Source organism: Asterias rubens, chromosome 4 (assembly GCF_902459465.1).
Source record: "Asterias rubens chromosome 4, eAstRub1.3, whole genome shotgun sequence".
In the NCBI taxonomy this organism is placed as follows: domain Eukaryota; kingdom Metazoa; phylum Echinodermata; class Asteroidea; order Forcipulatida; family Asteriidae; genus Asterias; species Asterias rubens.
Genome location: NC_047065.1, coordinates 5,334,247 through 5,349,288, shown reverse-complemented (window position 1 = coordinate 5,349,288; position 15,042 = coordinate 5,334,247). Strand labels below are relative to the sequence as shown.

At 39.2% G+C, this 15,042-nt stretch overlaps 1 protein-coding gene across 1 annotated transcript; it reads left to right on the top strand.

Moving 5' to 3' along the window:
* The first annotated feature begins 1,419 nt into the window (after positions 1–1,419).
* Positions 1,420–14,947, top strand: LOC117289266 (cytochrome P450 3A13-like). The gene is made up of 14 exons (XM_033770308.1): positions 1,420–1,498; positions 2,474–2,559; positions 3,369–3,462; positions 4,237–4,289; positions 4,616–4,715; positions 5,752–5,868; positions 7,207–7,295; positions 7,820–7,968; positions 8,956–9,098; positions 9,952–10,083; positions 10,598–10,818; positions 11,806–11,943; positions 13,012–13,174; positions 14,114–14,947. Exons 2-14 carry the CDS (start codon positions 2,483–2,485, stop codon positions 14,189–14,191), a joined length of 1,554 nt encoding a protein of 517 aa, XP_033626199.1. The 5' UTR covers positions 1,420–1,498; positions 2,474–2,482; the 3' UTR covers positions 14,192–14,947.
* The last annotated feature ends 95 nt before the right edge of the window (positions 14,948–15,042 follow it).

Here is a 15,042-nt window from a genome sequence, read left to right as displayed (position 1 = left end):
TAAATGACACAATGCACCGAAAAGCGTAGGAAAAGAATTCCGAAGATGAAGTCTGGTCAGTTTACTCGTTTACAGTGTTTTTACTTTTGAATCAGCACTATACTAAGACAATTACACGTCCGAACACAAATGCATGAAAGCAATGTTTTAACCATGTTTACGCAATGCTTAGAATTACAAAATCGCACCAATTAAAGCAAAAATCGAGTCTCATCCTCTCAAGAGATTAGATGCATAGATCCCGTGCATGGCGAAGCAAACTCGCCTTATTCAAAATATTGTTAAACAGAGGTCGTTTCCAACGGCAGTAACACTATGGGCAGATAATAAAGCATACCATTTAAAGGCAGTGGACACTATTGGTAATTACTCAAAAAAATTATCAGCATAAAACCTCACTTGGTGACGAGTAATGGGGAGAGGTTGATAATATAAAACATTGTGAGAAACGGCTCACACTGAAGTAATGTAGTTTTCGAGAAAGAAGTAATCTTTCACAAATTTGATTTTGAGACCTCAGATTTAGAATTTGAGGTATAGAAATCAAGCATCTGAAAGCACACAACTTCGTGTGACTAAGGTTGTTTTTTCGTTCATTATTATCTCGCAATTTCGACAACCGATTGAGCTCAAACTTTCACAGTCAGGTTTGTGTTTGTATGCATATGTTGAGAGATACACCAACTGTGAAGACTAGTGTTTGACATTTTTTTTACAGCATAATGTAACAAAAATAACAAATTAAATCCTTAATCCACATTATTGAATGTCGTTTTTGTTTGTTTGCTGAAAGGGACCTTGGACGGTTAAACCACGGAGCTGTAAGTAACACCATCCTCAGGTTTAACAACCCCTAAAATATGGTAATTCGGATAAGTGTTGATGGGCAGGTATGAACAGCAGGGGGAACCTTAAGCACGAGCTAAGCCGAGCTTTCCCTGGACTGATATAAGTCTGCTTTGGAAATAATGTTTTCAAATCATTCGTATGAATTATTCGTAAATGAGAATGATCATTAATTGCGATAAGTCGGCGGGCAAATATTGATTGTGGAATGTTTGCCTCTGGCTGTTTGTCACAACAAAATTTTTCGCTAGACAGTGTCTAGACTGGGCCAGCTAGGTTTAATAATAACATCAATAACCCTAACAATGGAGTGGACTTTTAACTTTCAACAAAAGTTGCTAAACTGAGCAGATATAGAATTGTGCACTGCTGTATAAGGGTTCGTGCTTGCGGCGTGCACTCATTGTGCAAACACTAAGTAGGTGACAATTCAGAATGGACAAACTGTCTCTCAATGCATGTGTTTTCAAGAACCTCCGACCGGGAACAGACTGGGAAATACGTCTCTGTAGTAAAGCAGTGATCTGGGGAGTATATGTGGGTGTTAATGAAGTGGGTTTGACTGCACGGAGTGAACGGACCTCTTGCAGCAGTTTTTCAGGATAAGTTTCTCCGTTTGTTCGCAGGTGAGGCAATAACTGACGCACATTCGGTAAGTAAAGAAAGCAGTCTGTGACCTATAAGATGCTAGTGTGAGCTGTCCTGAAGTGTAGCTCGTTTGTTGAGCAGGGCAATTGCTTTTGTACAGAATATGATAATGTAGCTATACCTTGTTTGGGCTATTGAGTTAGAGTTGGTATAAACATGTTTTGTACGTTTTCTGATGTTATAGTCAATGCTTTACAGTTTCAGACCTATAATAAAATAATAAACTCAATGGTTACTAATTCTACGATTGGATGAAAGGTAGATTTGATTCATTGGGTTTTAATCAGAAATAGAGTGATGTTTAGGGTAGCTAATAAAATCTGTAGAATTGATCAAGACATGTTGTAGTTATTAACAAACAGTATGAAGTGGCAATCTTTCGCCTGTGACCCACTCGTCTGCTCCGAAGGTCAATGACTTCAGTTGACATTCATAGATAACATGTCATTAAAGGCATTGAACACTATAAGTAATTAATCGAAATAATTGTTAGCATACCAGCAACGTGGTCGTGAGCGACTGAGAGCTGTTGATGGTACAACAAAAACGGAATCCCTTTGAAGTACTAGCGTTTAGAAAGAGGTGATTTCTCACTCAAATTTTTTCTCATTACATTAGCTGAACCCTTTAATTGGTCATTTGAATGTAACAATGGTGTTTTGTCTTTCGTTATACTCTGGCAATTTCGATGACCAGATGAGCCCAAATCTTCACCGGTTTGTTATTGTATGCCTGTGTGTTGGGATACACCAAGTGAGAAGACTGGTCATCGATAACAACAATTGTGTCCAGTGCCTTTAAACCCCTTTTTAGCGAGAGACCCGTTTTGTCGCAATGCATCCGTGGAGGGCTGCCATAACATGCTTCATCAATGTTTGTTTGTTAGTTTTCTCGTCGTTGTCGTTAACAAAGTAGGGTGTCTTCATTAAATTCAAACTTTGCCTATTTTAATCGTGTTGACAAAACTCTTTATTTGCAGACATTCACGATGGATATCCTGAGAGGCATTGAACAGTCGTCGGTTACCACGAAGCTAGTTATTGCAGTGGTTGTCTTGTTTTTGGTGTAAGAACATTTTTTTTGTACTTTATTCAGTGTTAAAGGAACACGTTGCCTTGGATCGGACGAGTTGGTCTATAAAAAGCGTTTGTAACCGTTTTTTTTTATATAAATGCATATGGTTGGAAATGTGTTTTAAAAGTAGAATACAACGATCCACACAAGTTTGCCTCGAAAATGCGTGGTTTTCCTTTTACGGTGCGAACTAACACGGTCGGCCACTCCCATGGGTGACCGTGTAAGTCGACGGGGTAAAACTTAAAGGAAAACCGTGCAATTTCGAGGCATGTTTGTGTGGATCATTGTATACTACTTTTACAATATCTTCCTACCCATATGCATTTTATAAAAAAACGGTTACAAACACTTTTCAAAGACCAACTCGACTGATCCAAGGCAACGTGTTCCTTTAATGTAAAGCTCTTTCTGTCTCAGTGTTCGAAGCACATACTTTTACAATTCCTAATTTAGAGTTGATATTATGCAAATTTTATAATTTTGTGATTGTCAATAATAATTCCAGGAATGGTAGTTGTTTGTGGGACTGTGTTGTTTTCTTTTAGAAAGACAACACTTATTATCAATTAATATAACGTTTATGATTCGGTAACGCCAATGTCAACATAATTATTTTCACCGTTTGCGGAGTAGTCGTCATAACAAATACTGTTTAACTCGTACCCAAACTTGATGTTGGAGTGATGTCTTCGTAGTGCCCCCTGGAATAATTAGCTTTTGCCTCTGGCGTTGGATGTAATGGCCGGAGGGCATGACTAAACTGTATAATAAGAACTAACGACTGTTATTAATTTCAGATACGATTGGTGGTGTCACCATTATTTCCAGCGTCGTGGCATACGTGTCGGGTCTTACCTACCAGTTATAGGCAGCCTGCATCAGATACGAAAAGTAAGTGTACACAATTCTCATTTCACGTTGACTATTTCAATAAGGCATTGATCGAACATTTTGTCGGCACTGTGATTTGTTGTTTCTGCTGTTGGCATCTGTCTGTCTTCAGAAACAGTTGCATATTGCGCAGTTTACGTAAGTTGATATTTCTGCTATCACAAATTGGGATGAGGCAAGTCTGGGTATTTTGTCAACTAAAAGTCAACCAACACTTCTATCTCTGATATTGTGTTTCACATTTGTCTTTCTATTTGCATATTCATGTTCGTCTCTGACACTTAGTTTTCCGTTATGAGTTCCTTTTGGGGTTTTTTTTTTCTTTCAATTAAATTCAAGCTAATTCAGTTCACTTAATAATGTGAATTTTATTCCATACGGAAAGTATGTCAGTAGGGCCTACATAGAAAGGCTACAAAATCAATAGCGCGTATAAGTATTATATTATACAGCTTTAATATGTAGTGAATTAGTACAACATGGAGGAACGAGAGCATGAGACTGCCCTAAACAGCCGAGGTTAGTAGAAACCCCGCCTAAATATAGACAACAACAAAAATGAAAAATCATCAAATCTCAAAACGAGGACATGACAGACAAAACGAACAATGACATTCAACAATTCTGACTACAGAATACAGAGAATTAAATGTATTACCAGGCTAATTGAAGATGACAAGGTTAAATAGACAAATAAGTATATTAGTGAATTAGAGAACGAGCATGTGTCCATTGATATTTAATTCCGTGTCTATTTGTTGTCATTCCCGTCAGGGTTTTGGATGCAGGTTTCCTGAGTATACCGCGAAGTACGGGAGGGTGTTTGGGTAAGTTTGTTTGTCACTTCGTCAACATTCAATTACGGAAGTAACAAATTGAATCTGTTTTACTATGATCAATGCAAATGCCTGTGGTGAGAGTCAACCGGTTTGAGATATGACTAATACTGTGTTAAGGATTTTGTTAAGGAACCACAAAATAAGGTAATCTTATTTACATAAACTTCACAAAGAAATAATTTATTACATAATAATAATATTTGAAACTATTTGATTGGAAATAAACAAGAACAAAAAAACTAAATATGAAACCTTAGTAGTCGTAACTTTGTTACGGTCAAACTTGATATGTTAACTGTTGATTACTTCCTCAGGTGGTACATGTTTCGACAGCCTATGCTTATCCTAACGGATGCTGACATCGTCAAGCAGATTTTGGTCAAAGATTTCTCCAGTTTTACCAACCGTAAAAAGGTAGGGTCACTCATTTTAAGTTTGGTTCACAGGAAATGTTGGTTCAGAACTGCATACGAAGGCCAGATGCCAGACCCACGGAGGGTGTATTATACAGCACTTTATAGCCTACGATTGGACTGAGAATCCATGCTGACGAAGAGTTATAAACACATCGACAGAATCTCCTGCTACGCCGGCTCTTTTATTTTACGTCAACTCATGACTTGAGTCCGGGAAATAAAATCTAAAGAATTAGAATGTGTTATTGTCCGCAATACAAAATAAACTTAAATTTAGCTTCATAAAACAAATTATTAGTTAAATACAATTATAACAATGTTACACAGAGTAAAATTACTGACATTGACCTTTTTAGGAAGTAGAAAATAAACACGAGTTAGTTATGTAGTATAGTTTAGTCTTCAATTATATTATATAATTATTTGGTTTGCGGTAACACAATGTGTGTATCTATTTGCCAGGTAGAGTTTGTTGTTAGACTCCCTCACAGTCTCCTGAAGATGACTAAAGCAAGCTAGTCGAAACGTTGAGAGCAATTCAGAGCTGACTCCGCGGCAGTACAGTTAATTACGATCCTATATAAGCTAAAGTAGTAGTCCAAGTCTGGTTTCTATACCATCCGCTCTGGTAATAGTTAAAAGCGCAACGAACTGAAACGAACTTTTCAGAACTGAGAAGTCTCCCGAACCCCAGATTATCTACACACTCCGCGGCAGTAGAATAAATGCAAGACAATTCTCTAAAAACAAACTCTACCTGCAGCCGATTTCACGAAACGCTATAGTTAGGATTGATCCTATCTCGAGTTAAGACGAGTTAACTCGTCCTAACTTAGGATACATCTTAAGGTCTGCATGCTACAGTGTAGGGTTGGGACTCGTCCTAAGTCCTAAGATTAATCTTAAGTTAGGAAGAGTTTGGTGAAATCGACGGCAAACCAAATAATTATAATTATATTGATACCTCACCATGTAATATTGCTTCAAATCCTATATTCAATTATATTCTGTTAACATGTTTAATTTTCCTAAAGAGTAATTCTAGGGGTCCCGAAATCGTGAACAAGGGATTGTTATCACTGCAAGATGAAGAGTGGAAGGAAGTTAGATCGGTCGTCACACCGGCATTCAGCGCCGTCAAAATGAGAACGGTATGTGGTAGAGGAAATGGCTAACCTCCGTAGAGCTGCTTAAGCACACACAACGAATGGCTAGCAATTTGCTTAATAGCAGAAAGGAGCAAAGTATATGCCTTCACCTGTCAATAATTGTAAGTGTGACATGTTAGTTGGCTGCAAATCTTGTTCTGGTAAGCATTTTGTTGTTGTGCTTGGCTGTTGTGCTTAAGAAGCTCCTTGTTTTGAGGGCCCTGGTGGATCTATGAACAGATACTAATTTGCTTGAAATATTTTGTTTTAAAGGTGAGTGATAAGATGACAGTATGGTTTAGACGAGACACCTTCTTTTCAAATAACTTGAGTGGGGTAAACAAAAAATAGACATCATCCAGTACAACATCCGAAATAACCATTTTTTTACTACAATGTTTCAAGGCATTGGACACAATACCCAGTATTTTCTCTTAAAGGCAGTGGACACTATTGGTAATTTTAAAAGAGTAGCCTTCGCAGTTGGTGTAATTCAACATATGCATAAAATAACAAACATGTGAACATTTGAGCTCAATCGGTCATCGAACTTGCTAGATAATAATGAAAAAAAAAAAACACCCATGTCACACGAAGTTGTGTGTGTTTAGTTGATTTCGAGACCTCAAGTTCTAAACTTGAGGTCTCAAAATCAAATTCATGGGAAAAGTACTTCTTTCTCGAAAACTATGGCACTTCAGAGGGAGCCATTTCTCACAATGTTTTATACCATCAATCTCTCCCTATTACTGGTCACCAAGAAAGGATTTATGCTAATAATTATTTTGAATGGTTACCAATAGTGTCCATTGCCTTTAATTTGTCCCCATCACATGCATAATTAATAACTAATCTATGGATGCTTGGACTCAATAATTGGTCATCGGAGTAGCCGTTGGTCCCATGTGTTGTGTAACGCATGTAAAAGAACCCAGTGCACTTATCGAAAAGAGAAGGGGTTCGCCCCGGTGTTCCTGGTTGTGGCTGCTCTATGTGCCGTAGCACCTTGTAAACCCTTATAAGGTGCTAAATAACTGGGTTTTAGAATGCATCACTGCAATAACCTATCTTTCTGAAAGTTTGTATATACTCAGCGCCTTGAGTACCTTGTTTGGTAGATACGTGCGCTATATAAGACTTCGACATTATTATTATTATATTATTAAGTACATAAACCACACCTAAATCGTTCCTTATAAAACAAACATTCAGTCTTCTTTCTCAAAAACTACGTTTACTTCAGAGGGAGCCGTTTATCAAAATCTCTACTTTGCCCGTTACAAAGTAAGTTGTTTATGCTAATAGACGATTGCAATATTTTTTGGTATTTTCCACACACAGATGTCCTTTATGATCAACGAATGTTGTGACACCATGCTGTATAATATCGAGAAGGCAGTGAAGGAGGGAAGTAACATCAACTGCAAAGAGTGAGTTATTGTTAAGAAATACTAAGACAAAAGTGCTTCTCTTGAAAGCCGTTTGGATTTCAGTTTTTTTATAAAGTTATTTACATGCATAACGTTTTTCCCGGCCAACTTCAACACAAATCATGTGTTTGCACAAAAAAACTGAAGTGAACTCAGCTTAAAGGCAGTGGACACTATTAGTAATTGTCAAAGACTAGCCTTCACAGTTAGTGTATCTCAACATATGCATAAAATAACAAACCTCTGAAAAGTTGAGCTCAATCGGTCATCAAACTTGCGAGATAATAATGAAAGACAAAAACACCCCTGTCACACTAAGTTGTGTGCGTTTAGATGGTTGATTTCGAGACCTCAAGTTCTAAATCTGAGGTCTCGAAATCAAATTCGTGGCAAATTACTTCTTTCTCGAAAACTATGGCATTTCAGATTAAGCCGTTTCTCACAATGTTTTATACCATCAAATATTAAAACAATGACTACTAAAACCCCTGTTTATTTTTAATGTTATTATTTATACGCTGCAGTTTGTACGGAGGTTTCACGATGGACACGGTAGCATGGTGTGGTTTCGGGCTGAAAATAGACTCACAAGTAACGAAAGATCATGAGTTTGTAATCAACGCCAAGAAAGCATTCAAGTCGGCTGAGTCAATCTTACGAAACCTGGCTGTGTGTAAGTGTGTAACACTTGTTTCTCTTTATCTATCATTCATAAATATCTCAGACAGTTTCGCTATTCCAAATGATGCAACTTGCTCTCTTGTCACACCCTTTCACGTTTCCCTGTATTGTTATCGAACAATACATTTATTACTTTTATGGTCCAGTAATCCATCATTTCATACCAAACATCCTTTGTCCTCACCACTTTTACTCATATTGGTTTATAGCCACCAATCGTTTCTCAAATGGATTGGCTGTAAATTTAAACGGTTGATAATGACCAGCTGGAGCTCTGTTTATTACGGTTGTTTTCGGATACTTCGCGCTAGTCTTCTTGCAAGACGTTTATTGTTACGGGCGATGCGGGCGCTGTCGGTGAGGTTGCCGCGCTGTGCGTGAAAGGAACACGAGAACGTCTTGCACCAAGACTATACGCGCACAAACGAATCCGGAAACTGTCGCGACATGTCGTCTCGGTCATAAACAATAGGGACTTTTCGTTTTCGGCGACGGATGGTTCTGCGACGGTTGTTCAGCTAAACGTTGTCGTTTTCAGCACAACGAAGATTCATCCCAAGTACTGTCGTAGAAAATGAGGGACGACCGTCCTCAAAGCCGACGCATGCGCAGATGACGCCAAATGTCATCTTTACCGTCGCAGAACCCTCCGTCGTTGAAAACGAAAAGTCCCTAGTGCAACACACCGACGGAGCTCAAGCACGTCATAATTTTTGTATCACTAAAAGGCATTAATAGAAATGAAAGAGTAGCGACTCGTAGTTGTCAAACAGCCGTTTAAAACGCTGCAGAGGATGATTCTACATGTGACCCCCCCCCCCCACACACACACACACTTGCCCGAGAAGTGAACTTAACACAAAATAAACATTGAGGGCGCAATTGGGTTCTCTACATTCACAAAAGTACCCCTTTAACTAATATTATGGAAACAATAATATATAATGCAGGTTCACCTTTTTCCATCTTAATTTTCTAGCTATATTCCCAATGATGGGACCAGTGTTGCTTTACTTCAATGTTGGCATAATCCCCAACGAAGTTGTTAGCTTCTTCGAAACAGTGACGAGGGAATCTTGCAAACTTCGCAAAGAACAGGGAAGCGACTTGGACAAGTCTAAAGTGAGACTAGATCATGTATTAAGCCGTATCCACATCGGCATAAACAGCTACGGCTGTTGCTAAGGCTGTTGTCAAGGACGTCATATACCTAAACGCACGATGACGCGGAAAGATAGTAGCTGTACTCGCCAATTTGGACCCGGACCTAGTAACAGATCAAACAATCCATACTTTCAAAATCGTCTGTCTATAATCAGAATGAAATTACCAATCATGTCTGGTGCACCTATAAGGCATTCATTTTGAAGTATTCTTTATGTACTATTCATAAATACCTCAGACAGTTCCACTATTCCTGTTGGTTGAGAGCGCGTCACATGGGGGGGGGTCAACCTTTGACAATGACCAGTGTTTATAACCGGTTGTGAGCGGATACTCTGCGCTAGTCTTGATGCAAGACGTTTCTTGTTACGGGCGATACAGGCGCTGTCGGTGAGGTGGCCGCGTTGTGTGTGAAAGGAAAACCAGAACGTGTTGCACCAATACAACGCGCATGCGCACGAACGGAAACGGAAACTGTCGGAAATAGGCATGCAACACACGGATCTCGTGTACATGTAACATGTACAGTAACATGTACATATTACGGTACAGAGCTCATACACGTCGGAAACCATGTAGAAACGGATAAGTTTTACATAGTTTCTTACTTTATTACGGCCGTGAAAGAATAAGTCGCTACCCTTATTCCCTCATTAATAGCATTTTGTCTCAAGATATCCCCATTCACTTGTACACAAACGAGCTTTATCTGTCATGTAAAATCCTCATTGCATGGTTGGTGTTGCCGCGTGTTCTCCTCGTACACAATTGGAAACTGACCTTAATAAGGTTCGTTTCATTTTCATTTCAGAATATTGACATGTTACAATTGATGCTAAATGCACACAACGAAGCTCCAGAACTAACAGATGACGTCGCTGGAAACGGGGTTCACCACATGAAACGCAAGAGGGCGCTAACAAACAACGAAGTCACAGCCCAGGTCAAACAATAGATCTCTACTATCAAACAAACATAATTTAAACCAGTTATACGACTTTACTGAGGATGACTTTTGGCCGAGAGTTTTTGTTAATCATTTGATGAGAAGGATCTTGAAGCCCTTCTCTGGTACTCCATCAACTCGTATTATTTTGTGCTTTACTCTCCGATGCTCTACCGGTTTGCAGCGCAGCCAGTAGACCGACATTTTTGGTAATGTCTTGTCAATTTTTTGGGGGAGAAAAAGAGTGAGACCCATTTAGTTCTGTACTCAGGCAGTCCAGATTGAGATGGCCTATACCATTTTAGGCAGCATGTCTCATTGGCTCTGGATTTCCAGTTAGAAAGAACTTTCTACTTAATAGGTCTGTGCACACCAATATGGCGGCTTACAGTGTAAACACATAATACTCACTTATTAAACAAAAATGAAAAATTATAATTATTGTTAAATTTGTTGGGGGCAAAATATCCCTTTAATATTTTGAAACGTTTATTTCATGTTTTTGTTTCAGGCCTTACTCTTCTTCTTGGCAGGGTATGAGACAACGATTTCCTTGCTCGGCTTTGCCTCGTACCTTCTCGCCCTCAACCCAGACGTACAAGATAAACTCTATGCTGAGATCCAAGATAAAGCCCCAAGCCGTGACGTCATAGGCTATGACGTAGTTAACAAGATGACGTACCTAGATATGGTAATATGCGAGTCCCTGCGAGTCTATCCACCCGCAGCAATGTACGTTCATTATATACTTCGGGAAGGGGTCTGACTTTGTATCTGTCTTTTCTTTTCTCACACAATAATTTCCTTTTATAGTCACACATTAATGTGTAGATGAGCCTTTAAAGGCAGTGGACACTATTGGTAAAATGTCAAAGACTAGCCTTCACAGTTGGTGTATCTCATCATAATATGCATACAATATTAAACCTGTGAACATTTGAGCTCAATCGGTCATCGAACTTGCGAGATAATAATGAAAGAAAAAACACCCTTGTCACACGAAGTTGTGTGCGTTTAGATGGTTGATTTCGAGACCTCAAGTTCTAAATCTGAGGTCTCGAAATCAAATTCATGGAAAATTACTTTTCTAAAAACCTATGACACTTCAGAGGGAGCCGTTTCTCACAATGTTTTATACTATCAACCTCTCCCCATTACTCGTAATCAAGAAAGGTTTTATGCTTATCATTATTTTGAGTAATTACCAATAGTGTCCACTGCCTTTAAACATCTACAAAACGAGCGATTACGATCTGTTTTCGACTTCTCTGCAGATGAGCGTCGAGTCTTTTGTTTGGCTTTGTGTATTCTCTACCACGTGTTCGCTGGATTTCTTGTTACGATTAAATTCTAGTTATTGTACAAGAATAATGTTATTTTTTTGTATTTAGCGCCAAGAGCACTTTGATGGTTTTGTGGGCTTTATAAGTATTAATTTTTGATTTTTGTATTGCCTGATTGAGACGGAAACTACTCCGTGTAGGCAACTTTACCCGGGCATGACTGGACAGAACTGAACTGACGGACTTGTGCAAACGGCCGATATCACCGTAACCCGCTGCCTCTGTTTGAACCACCAAATGTCATCACTTGGCTTGTGTACGTGGATAAGGCTAGAGACTGGCCGCATCACCGTAGTCTGGAAATCTATAATACACTCTTGTTCTCTACTTAGCCAGTAGTGTCATGAATTAATTGCATCCAGTTTTGTTTTGATAGATTCGCACGCATCTGTAACAAGACGTTTTCTTACAATGGCCTGACCATAGAGAAAGGAGTGAATGTGTTTATGAACGTTTATGGTATCCACCGCGATGAGCAGTATTGGCCGGAGCCAGACAAGTTTGATCCGGAGAGGTACGTTTGTTTCAGCATCCTATCTTGGTTCAATAAATAATGTTCTCATGTTGTTAATGATCCGTAGTATTTGGTTAATGTTTTTCGGCGGGAATCACACCCAACAAGCTTACGATACGACCTGGGAAACGGCAGCTCAAGAAACAGCTTAAGGGGATGTGACATTTTGCTTATAAGGCAGTGTACATGTTTAAGAAATGTCTGGTTGAAGGCAAACAAAATGTCAAGTGCGGGACTTGAACCGCAGACCTGCGGATTGCGTGCAGGTAACAGTGAAATTTGTCCCCTAAGATTGGTCTGAAGGCGGATGATTTAAAATAGGGTGCTCTATTAACAGATGTTTGTATGCAGTAATAGCCTGAACATCTGACTTCACAATTCAAGGCTCGTGAATAACGCCAGAGACCTACCCCAAACCGGCGTGTACTTTCACCTTTGATCTCAATCACTTCACACAGGGATACGCATTCAAATTCTATTGTGGACGTGACAGCAGTGAAATCTCCACAGGAATCACTGGATCTGACAGCAGGGACCTGTCTTTATCCGCGGATAAAGACAGGTACCCAATCTAGTACTCGGTTTCCTTATGGGGGACATGGTCTCCGCCGAGGGGGCAGCATCTCCTACGAAACCAGGGCCCAATTTCATCGAGCTGCTAAGCACAAACATTTGCTTAACATGAAATTTCTTCCTTGAAAAAAATAAAACATGATACCCAACAACAATTATTGCCTGTACTGATATTCAGCTGTTCTTTGCTTATCCTGAAAATCACGTGGACATTTTGTAAGAAATCCTGTTTTTATGAAGGCCAAAATGTCATGCTGAGCAGATTTTTGTGCTTAGCAGCTAAATGAAATTGGGCCCAGTACTCTACCAACTGAGGAGTACCAACTTGGTGTTGTCCATCGTTTTCGGGGTGTTAGACAGAAGCCAGTCACATGAATTAGCACGCTGTGTACTGAGCCCACAACATTATATCTCCGTTGCTTTCAATTATACCTAAGATTTACAACACCCATACATCTTCACTGTATCAAATAATTGAAATCGTTGTGTACACAGATTCAGTCCTGAGAGAAAACCTTTAATCCAGGCTTGCACCTACGTGCCGTTCGGCTTCGGACCGCGTAACTGCATTGGTATGCGATTTGCCTTGTTGGAAGCCAAGATGGCGCTGGTGCGTGTACTGCAGAACTACCGATTAGATGTGTGTCCAGAAACAAAGGTACATATTATTATTATATTGCAGTAAATGAAAGTATCCAACAATGTAAACATTAGGTCTCATCTAGGATAAATCTATGAAGGGGGTTGCTGGAGCCGCATTTGAACCGGTACTTAAAAACAAAATGTTATACCCCACAAGCTTTGTTATAGGAGGTACCCAACCGAGAATGTCAGGGTATGCTCATTGTCGGTATCTTATGGAGTCAAAGGAAACAACCACTGAATACTCCTCAAGGAAATGTTAAAGGCAGTGGACACTATTGATAATTATCCGCATAAAACATTTCTTGGTAACGAGTAATGGGGAGAGGTTGATGGTGTAAAACAATGTGAAAAACGGCTCCCTCTGAAGTGCCATAGTTTTCGAGAAAGAAGTAATTTTCCACGAATTTGATTTCGAGACCTCAAGTTTAGAACTTGAGGTCTCGAAATCAACCATCTAAACGCACACAACTTCGTGTGACAAGGGTATTTTTTTTCTTTCATTATTATCTCGCAACTTCGATGACCGATTGAGCTCAATTTTTCACAGGTTAGTTATTTTATGCATATGTTGAGATACACCAACTGTGAAGGCTAGTCTTTGACAATTACCAATAGTTTCCACTGCCTTTAATACAACAAATTATTGGAAACTGTCAAGTGCGAGGAACAACGAAAGACCGAAATAATGCCCCATAAGGACGATTGTTGCGGGGAGGTTTGGGAATGACTGTGTGTCTGAGCCCCCATAAGCTAAAACATGGGTTGAATTGCAGTTGATTCAAAAGAGGGCGCTTACGGTCAAACTGTCTCAATTGGCCGTACGAAGAGGGAAAGGGCGGTTAGGGCGACACATTTTAAGTTCAGTGGACAGAACCTGCCACACCCGCACTAATTTTTATTTTTTTTGTGCCACCATCAAGACATTTATGTTGCCTTTTCTCGTCAATTTCAGATTCCGCTCAATCTTTGCGAGACTACATTCTCAGCTCCTAAAGACGGCATCAAACTTCGAGCTGTCGCCAGAAAATAATTAGTAAAACACTCAATCGTGTTAGTGTGAAACTATCGTTAAAAACATAAAACACCCATAGATTAGTTTGCCTGATCACTGCAACTGCCCCGTTGCAGACAAAAATTTGGTTCGCATTCGCAGGAAGTATTAATAATTATTATGACCGCGCTTACTTGTGCAAAAGTATAGGCCTGGATTGGCGACTATTCAAAGTGGACATAAACAAAACCAACGTTTAAAACAAACAACAAACAATAAGACTAGAACACACCAAACAACTTTTCTTTGTAATGATTCCTCATTTTAGCCATTTAATAATATCAATTTGTCCGAAGGACAGCATATAGGGCCACTTTAATGTGGTCCCTGTGGTGTTGGGGTGTTTGTTTATGTTGTTTGTTTATGTGTTCGATTGTTTGGGTGTTTTTTTGTTTTTGTTTGAATATAAATGAAAAATACTAGGTTAATGTATTAGTGTCACTATAGCTCCATTATATTATGTATCAAAACCAAAATATTTATATCAGTGTGTCTAACTGTACAGCGGTGTATACTAAACTTGACGTAAGATTGCGAATCAAAATTGTTAAACAATTTAGGCGTTGTTGCGTATTATGTGGCGTCTGTGCAAGCTGTCTATGAACATAGACTTCCTTGGCAAAATACATACTACACTCAACAACTTAATTATCTGAACTAAATATTAAAGGCAGTGGACACTATTGGTAATTAGTCGAAATAATTGTTATCATAAAACCTTACGATGTAACGAGCAAAGAGTAGAGGTTGATAGTATCAAATTGTGTGAGAATTGGCTCCCTCTGAAATCACGTAGTTTTCGAGAAGGAAGTACTTTTCCACGAATTTAA